Source organism: Ananas comosus, linkage group 17 (genome assembly GCF_001540865.1).
Source record: "Ananas comosus cultivar F153 linkage group 17, ASM154086v1, whole genome shotgun sequence".
Lineage (NCBI taxonomy): Eukaryota > Viridiplantae > Streptophyta > Magnoliopsida > Poales > Bromeliaceae > Ananas > Ananas comosus.
Window position 1 is genome coordinate 6,955,936 of NC_033637.1, and position 9,583 is coordinate 6,965,518.

Genomic DNA, 9,583 nt, shown 5'->3' on the forward strand with positions numbered 1-9,583 from the left:
AAGCACGGAGCCCTCCGTGCTTCCATAAGCATTCTAGCCGCACTCTATATATATATATATATATATATATATATATATGTAGAGTAGGCTAGAATACTTGTAAAAGTATCATGGGGGTGATACTTGTGTGTTTTTAGCCCTTGGATGGAGAGATGTGAGGTTGAGATGATGGTGGTAGGTGGTGGTAGGTGGAATAGTGTTTAATCCAAGAGCTATTAATAATTAAAAAGTAGATCCAATGGCTTAAAACCTAATAGCACCATGATGGTGATACTTGTAAAAGTATCATAGCTCAACTCTATATATATATATATATATATATATATATATATTAATTAGAGGAGATGATCACTAAGAATTTTCTTCTTTTCTTTTTTTTTGAAATGTTTTTAGTTTTCACTTTGTTTATTTTTATATTCATATAAATATACTAATACTAATACGAACATGTATAAATGCACATAAGTTGTAGCAAAAGTATATGTAGAGCCTTCAACTAAACTCTACGTTGTAAATGAGTCCTCTCAACTTCAATTAATTTTATTAACTCTTCTCCTAACGATTCTTCTCTTATTTTTGAATTTTTTTTTACTTTTGACTTTTTTACCTTTGATATTCATACGTACAAATATACTGACATATATAAATACGCATAAATTATAGTAAAAATATATATATAGACCCTTCAACTAAACTTTACTTTTAAATAAGTTCTCTAATTAAGCTTTAATTAATTTTATTAACATAAATTATACAAATTATATTATTTTTTTTAAAGTCTCACCCAATTGCCGAAGACACTTTCATATCATTTTAACATATCAGTTGAAACATTTGATTAATTTTAAAATTTCGAGAACGAAATTTTTTTTAAGGGGTCAATATGTAATGTCTAGCACTAATTTGATGTTATGTTAATATTGGTGAAATATTTGTATATAAAAATCCTTCTTAATAGTAAATTAAAAATTTTGACATTGCTCACTAGTCCAAAATGATCTTATATTTAAAAATTAAAATTTAAATTGACGTCAAATAAGCCAATTTAAATTGTCTTTTAATTTTTAGAAAGTGATAGACTTGTGAATTTTACTAATCACATCAATATGACTAGTTAAGACATTTCCGTCCTAGCTAGGATGGATGAGATGGATATTATACATCATCTTTGGGTTGTATAAATATGAGTAGCATTGTTCTTCTAAATAGAAAATGTTTTTTATTTTAGAGAAAGGTAGCATACTATCTGCTTCGTTTATTTTTTTAGAAATAAATTTAGTTGAAAATATATTACATTAGGATTCGAACTTGAAACCTCGGGTACCAACCACCCAGCATTTTGTCATTTGTGTTAGGGACAATCGATTCTAAATAGAAAATGCTACTTGTACACTCCAAAAGGATGTGTGATATACAACCTACTCATTTATGGTGAGATAAATTTTACTAGTCATATTGATGTCACTAGTAAAGAAGTTTCTGTTCTAGAATAAATGAGATGTATATCATATATCTTTTTTTGAAATGTATTAGTATTGCTCATTCTATATTGGCACATTTGGATGATATGCGTCAATAAGCATGGGCTTGATGAGACCTATGTTGATATAAGTCATGGGCATCTATCAACGTGCGACCCTAGCTATAAATGTATGTGTATCTTTACTCACTCTTAGACACACACTTTCTCTCTCTCTTTGCCACTTGAGCCCAAGAAATTACAAAGTGTCCTAATTGTTATTTCTCGTTTATTTATTATACTTAATTTAAAGGCGTTTTTCAAACTCTAATACTTCAATTGAACTTCACTGGACCAAAGTTTCCATTCCTAGCTCGGGACTAAGTTATCTTACGGGGGTCGCATTCTTATGCACTAGAGATACTAGTGCAAAGTTTTTGCAACCCTGCACAGTAGTGTGAGATCTAGCTATTCATTAAAAGATGGATTAATTAATCCCCGTGATTTAACTCTGCTTTTATATTGATCATTAAACCGCTGCTATTAGAAGAAATCAATCCAATAATTGTAAGAACGGTTTGATTAAGTGTGTGCAGAAAATTTGCAGAAAATCTGCGACACCTAGATACACCTTTTTGCAAAAACTCAGTATCGATCCATACACTTTTTAAAATTGTAGAAGTATAAGAATTTTTACCCTTACAGTAGATTGAATCTAACACAAATGTATTTTTCTTGTTAGAAATTATGCTTTTACTTGATTGTATCTGACACAATTCTATTCTACTGTTTTTCTAATGAATTTGTGCAAAAGCTCTTCTCTCTCAAAAATAAATAAACAAATACATATAATTATAAGACATTATGTACTTTGTTTGATGCTGTTCCAGTTTGCATGGGATTTATTAATTTTGTTGTGTTGACCTCAGTAATGACTCACTATATGGAAATACAATCTCGGCAACTTAATCTTTATTCCATCCAATAGTTTTGGAGCAAAGATGGTTCGACCAAACCAGAACAAGGTGCTAAGATTGGGTTTCCATCTAGCTGAATAGATTCGGTTTCCATGTAGATTAGGTTGAACTCTTGAACTTGAAGAACTTAGGTTTGGTTTACTTTTTTATATCTCGAAGGTTGAACCTATGACCTTAAGACACTCATTAGGTCAGCATTTGTTTTGGTATCGAAGTTCCATCATCACTCGTATTCCCACTCACAATTGAAAGGAAGATTGGTCTCTCAACTTCGGTGGGGTGAGACATAGTTGAGTTCGAAAACTCACAAAGTTCATCTCACTCCGACTTTCTACCTCCAAACAGTTCGTTTGCCAAGATACTTATCAGGACATAATGAAACTTATACAGTCTTAGAGAGAATGCATATCATGAGATAATGAAACATAAGAGTGTTGTCATCTTTTATATTTTTCAACACTAATTCTATGTGGTTTGATATTTAATAAAATTGTGATGCAAGATGATCGAAAGCAAAAAACAATTTGCTTCCAGATTTTTTTAAAAAAATTAATTAGGGCAGTATAGATTTCGAGTATCCTAGTATTTGCCAGCATAGGCAATCACATATAATTTTATGTGAAAAAAATAAAAAAGACAACAAATGCCTACAAGGCCTTAGCATGAAAAATTACTAGGATTCTCAGCGGCAAGGCATGGGAAGTAGCTGGATGGGGATCCAGGTTCGAATCCTAGTAGGAAGACCCAAAGATAGAATGTAGGTGGCCAACATCGTAATTAGTTCTCAAAAAATTAAATAAAGATAAAGAAGCCACGACAATATTCTCATTGCGGATTCCTTGTGAAATATTATATGCAAAAACAGTCCTTCTCTTTCTAAATGTAATCAACTTTTTCCACACACACACACTATTGGCAGTCGATCGAATCAAATCGGGCGTGTCTATGATTGGACTCAATTTAACCTTGCTTTTAATTCGAAAACCTAATTTGATAGTTTCTAACCATATATAACAAATAATAAACCAACTCAGTCTAATTTTCAACTTATTTTTTGGAAATTGGAAACTTCTATAAATATACAGGTGCTTCTCTTGAGATAATACATATGAGAATACACGGAAAATATCTTGAAAATTTGAGAAAATTTGTGAGAAATTCGTGTGCCTCCTTGAGAGAGAAAAAAATTGCATCCACTATTAACATATTGATTCTTGAGGATTTTGAACGATAGATTATAGGCCCAGCTTATTCATAACTTAGTCTATCGTGGGTTTAGAGCATTGGGAGATCTTTATCGATGACCTAAGGACCGATCGTGTACAAAGAAAAGTTCACTCAACTTCTGCCTAAAACGTTTTTTTTTAATCCAATACTTCCGAGTTCACTCAACTTCTGCCTAAAAAGTTTTTTTTTAATCCAATACTTCCGCTGCATCCCACAGGCAAAATGAAAAACGTGTACACAATATTAATACATTAATGCTCAAACACTTACAAAGCAATTCCATTCCAAATTTTTTTAGAGCATTTTTTTGAGCAAGTTATTTACAAATCCATAGTATTCTTGTTTTTCACTCTTTATCAAGTTAAAGAAATATAAACAACTATGTACATTGATAGAACTATTATGCATTTGTGGTACATATGTTTGAACTGCTAGGTTAAGAAGATTCAATTATCATCGGATGAATCACAGGTCTAGCAATTTGCTTCACCTTTGCTCCTGGGAAATGGGACCACATCCCTAACATCATTGAGGCCACTAATAAACATAACCATGTTCTCAAAATTGACGCTGAAACCTGAATGCTTGACGGTCCCATGCCGACGTAAATCCAGATACCACTCCAACTGTTTCTGAGGAAAACCTAGCTCTTCAATCCTAGTATTAAATAAAAAAAATATCAATAATGATTTGGAAATATTGGATCATCAATAAAAATCCGCATTCATTATGATCGGCTCATTGAAACATCTGCTCATTTTGAAAAAATAGACCTAGTCATTGTCGAACTTTGATCTAGAATCGAAAAGTTTTAGTTGCAAATTGTCTGTAAGTATAATGCAGAAACTTAACCTCGAAGTTAATGCATCAATCCTCTCCTCTTTTTGCATTCCACTAGCTACAACACCAGCCTGAAAATGATATTTGTCGAGAAGGTATTAGAAAAGGATGTGAAGGGATTCAAAAGTATCAAGAACAAAACTTGTAAAAAATGAACTTCAGCCTTGTCCTAAGAGATACAATTTTGTCCTAATCAACCGACTTTATAGAGAAAGATTACTTCTTTTAGGCCAAGAGGTTGATAGCAAGATCTCGAATCAACTTATTGGTCTCATGATATATCTCAGTATAGAAGATGATACTAGGGATCTCTATTTGTTTATAATTGAAGGACTAATATTTTATCTTCAGAAGCGCCAGGCATTACCTTTGGAACAATGATGTCGAATGCAGTCACGGTCCTTCCATCATCACGTAATCGTGCATAAAATGGCTTTAGTTCCTTTGGGTATTCGTATATGATGACTGGTTGTTTGTAGAGTTCATTAGCCAAATAGCTGTAATCATAATAAATAAAATCAGAAAAAAAATTGAAGAATAACAAGATTACAATAAAAAATGAAGGATACGATATTGACACCTTTGGTGTTCATTTGATAGATGAACGCCCCACTCTGCTTTTGATTCAAATGTTCTGTCGGTCACCTGACAATCAATTTCAAATATCTTAAGTTTTTATTAACATAGATTCAATTCAGTACACAACCTTTCAATTTTTTCTATTGGGTGCCTAAACTTTACATTTTGTTTCGGTATACCATTTTCAATCAAGTTCATCAAATGAATTCAACAAAGATACCCATGTAATTGTCATCTAGAATGCCGCATAAGCAAACTTTTAACTACTCATATGGTGATTGCATGGGCATTTAGGTGAAGAGAGGAAGATTGCATTGGAATGAGAAGATAAGGGGCCTAGTTTTGGCATTGAATTTGAATGGTAGGATGGCAATTGGCAAATCACCTTCTTAAACATCTCTAGTGCTTCAGCATAGCTAATTCTTGCAAAAGGAGCAGATACTATAGATTGAATGCGATCAATACACTTGTCATCGACTCTCGATGATAAGAATTTTAAGTCATCAGAACAATTTGCCAAGACTGAAGAACATAGGGATTTCAAGCAATCCTCTGCACATTTCATTGCATCCTGAAACAACAATTAGACCAGTTATTATAAAAGGAGAGGAAAGAAAAAAGACAAAGAAGATTCTTAAATGAAAAAGGTAATGAAAACATTTTGATATATCTTAAGAAAGAATGAAAATATAAATGTTTATGTCTATAACTTTGACACCCTCTAGAATTAATAACTTTGGCTTAAGTATTTTGGATTGGTAGGTTGAGCCCAACAAATTATTAGTGCTGCTAGGTCGGATCGTTACAGTTGATATCGGACTTACATGTGCTGCTGCCTTGATGAGTTGTTAGATAAGCACCACTACATAATCTAAACACCATGAAAAGATAGTGCTTTCTCATCCTATGATTTTTCCGGTTATGAAATATTTCTTCTCAGATTATAATAGGAATACCATGGTAGCAACTGTTCTCTCAATTTTAACCTTCAAACCATGTGGGAATGTTTTTCTAGCCTGCAATAAATGTTTCCACATAAAAATTTTGGTTCTCAAACAAATAGAAAGAGGATGTATTCCTTGTCCTGTCGTAAGTCACGAACTCGTTTCAACCAGTACGTTGGACTTAATTCTCATTTTGTTCAGTCAGATACCGCTGTCTCTCTGCAGTCACACCTACTACATTGATTACTCGAGTTTAATTAATGTATCACATGATCATTGATAGGAAGAAAGGAGATACGTGACAATCAGAATTTCTTGACTGATGTAGGGTCGAATTGTCTTTGCACTGATGACAAAATAAGTTAGGAATGTTACCCAAAACACCTCTCTAGCTGAAAATAGGCTCAGACATATATATGAACAACCCGACTCGTATACATAATGGATTTGAAAATATATGGAATTGATAGGTGAGGTAGGAGACGAGAATTTAACCCATAGGAGATGAGAATTTAACCCATATATAGTATGGAAATTTAACCTATTAAATATTAAAAGTGGGGATTGAACCTACAACCTCACAGAATAAAGAAATTTAGAATTAACTCTGATACCACATTATCAAAAGATCGATCTAATAGAAAATGCACCAGTAATAATTACTAACAATGAATACACTCATCTCCACTGCTTTCCGAACTGTATGTAGTATTGATTATAAGCAAGCATATAACACAAATATAGAAGAAAGCATTGCTTTTGTTAATGACTGAAATGGTAGAGTGTTTTATATATAATCATAGACTGAAGGTAAGATATTTATGAGAACTCTTGTTTCTATAAAATAATGGATTTGTATAGTTATATGTCACGCAGCTATAAGCCAAAAGTTGGAGGAAAACTCATTACTTGGTTCATTGTATAATGCATCATATAAGAAAAGAATTGTAAATGTGAGGCTAATGAAAATGAATGCAATTTCAAAGGAAGAAAATAATGCATGACAAAGTGCCTTAACCAAGGAATATACAAGATAGCTTGATTTACCAAACTGTTAAACTGCATCTTCTTTGTCCACCAAACTTGACTCAAATTAACTCAAAACATCTTTAACCAACATAGAGCGGGATGGGCCATATTACTCTAGAAAATATATTATGACCTGCTATACCAATTTTCCTTTGCCACTATATACTAGTTCAAGCTATCACAGCACCTCTATCCATTGGTTTTAGTTTTTTCCTAGATAGTTGTTACCATGTCATTCTCAGATTCCTTCGGTAATCTGACATCATATATTTTGGTTGCTTTGAGGCATTGGGTTGTATTCATCTCTAATCCTCTTTCTTTTATTAGTAGTCATCAACTAACGGAAGAAGCAACCACTGATTCAGCAAGTATCCTAGTTTTTCAAATTATTCTCAAGCAGTCATAAACAACACATCGGTATCGCTAGCTAGGACAATTTTAGATTGATTAGGAAAGCAGAATAGTTTAATAGCATACCTCCACTGCAGCGAAAGCCAGTTCGACCTCAATCGTCGACGACTCCGCCAAATGCTTCGTTGGTTGAGAATCTTCTGCTTGAAATTTTGGACCGCATGTGTAAACAGAACTAAGGGCGCAAGCATAGGTTTCGAGATGAAGCCCCGGAAACGGTGAAAGATAAGCTGGCTGGCCAAAATAATCTTTGGAGAAATCTAGCTTTCCTTGTTTCAGTGCTTTCTCCTGTTCTTCTAACTGTTGTGCTAGCTCGTTGGCCTTTTGAACATCGAGTTGTGCTGCGATTAGTGCCTCCTTATTACTGTCGCTTCTCTTCAACTCCTCAATTCGTTTGTTTTTGTCCCTGATAGCTGCCCTAACTACTTCCAGATTGATGGCGTCACGATCTTTCACTGAACTTGCCCTAACTACTTCCAGATTAATGGCGTCACGATCTTTCACTGAACTTCCCATTAAACCATCCTCCGCATTGTTAAAAAGTTGTGTAACATAAAATTTCTTTTGGTTCGGATTCATATCCGTCGTTGTGATGATGGGCATATGCACAAAGAGGAAGCCATTTTTTTGGAAAAACGTATGTGTAGCATGCGTCATGGTATTGCGGACACGAGCAAGCGAGGCTACCTGCAAAAATGTATGTGTAGCATGAGTTATTGATTCGAGAGAGGTAGCAAAAATGCATGTAAATGTTTCATGTGTTTGGAAACATTTTTTGACAAGAAAAAGCAAGCAACAGATATTCAGAAACATTTCAACCATTTCAGCAGAGTATATATCCATATATCTTGATGAAACAAACTAACCCCGGGACAAAGTAGGCAAGAGGTGTCCAGCTTAACGAAACTAAATAGTGTAGTTACCAGAACTGTTGGTTAGTCATTAGAAATTTACCGTTGTTGTCCGAGCGCGAAAATGTGAAAAAGATCTGATCGACTCTAAAGATAATCTCGTCTTCGATAGTGGATATTTCTGGGGATTGACACTTCCGACATGCAAAAGTTTGTCCACTTTAAGCTCTACGACATACTTTCCTCGCATTTGCACCTTCTCTATCACACCTTCCGCTAAAATCGAAGTCCCGATTGCCGTAACTTGCTCAAGAGGACATATTGAGGAGTCCACTACTACCTGAAAGATGTCGAACGTAATACGATACGGATTAAAATAGGTGAATAGCTTAGCAATTTTAAGACCCAGTTACTCCAAAAGCTTAAGTTGTCGGAGAACAGCGAGGTTCATCTTGTTATATCCATCTAATTCATTAACTATATCCAACTAAGCATTTACCATTAGTCTCAGGGATTTCATGCAATAAACATTTAGGACCATAATGCTTATTGAGCAGACAAATTTAATCCAAACCTGAAGATTAGCAACACAAGACCCATCATTGATCCTCAAGTACGCGACCGACGGCATGGCCTTCTTAAGCGCTAGTTTGATCCCTCTGTGCTTCGTCGGTTCGTTTCCGCGGCCCAACATGTTTGCGATGGATCGGAGGATGGGGATTTTGAAGAGAACCTCCGAGCACGTGGCGTCCCTCCCCTCCACCGCCGCGGGGGGCAGAATTTGCGGCGGGGAGCGAGGCGCATCGCTCTTCGGCCTCACGGTAAAGGATTTTACCCACCCGCCGACGGCGACCCTCTCGCCGACTAATCCAAGGCCGCCGTCGGCCCTGGCGGCGATCAACAGCAGCGCCACGCGGCCGGAGTACGCGAGGCGTTCGACGGATTGCCGAGGCGGGTTTTCGGCGGCGACGGATTGTGATGGTGAGGCCATTGGGCAGTGGATGAGGAGGAAGAAGGAGAGGATTGGGATTGGAGAGGGAGGGATGTGTGTGGGAAGATGGAGAGCGGGGTAGGGTTTATATAAGAAGAAGGGAGTAGGGCAAAATAGGGACATGATGGGGGAGGAAGAATGCTTTGCTTTGGATGCTATGCTTTGGAGAGAGGGAGGGAGAGAGAGGAAGACAGGGGAAGGGATCTTTCAGCAGCCGGGGGGAAGTCTTCCCAAGAAGGGGAAGGGTTGGGCATTTCTTGGCGGAAAATAATTTA

At 35.6% G+C, this 9,583-nt stretch overlaps 1 protein-coding gene across 1 annotated transcript; it reads right to left on the reverse strand.

Annotated features, from left to right (window-relative positions):
- Positions 3,930–9,577, reverse strand: LOC109722964 (asparagine--tRNA ligase, cytoplasmic 2-like). Its single transcript, XM_020251137.1, has 8 exons — positions 8,892–9,577; positions 8,421–8,657; positions 7,533–8,153; positions 5,468–5,653; positions 5,084–5,148; positions 4,871–5,000; positions 4,516–4,574; positions 3,930–4,320 (listed from the first exon to the last, which is right to left on the reverse strand). Exons 1-8 carry the CDS (start codon positions 9,429–9,431, stop codon positions 4,137–4,139), a joined length of 2,022 nt encoding a protein of 673 aa, XP_020106726.1. The 5' UTR covers positions 9,432–9,577; the 3' UTR covers positions 3,930–4,136.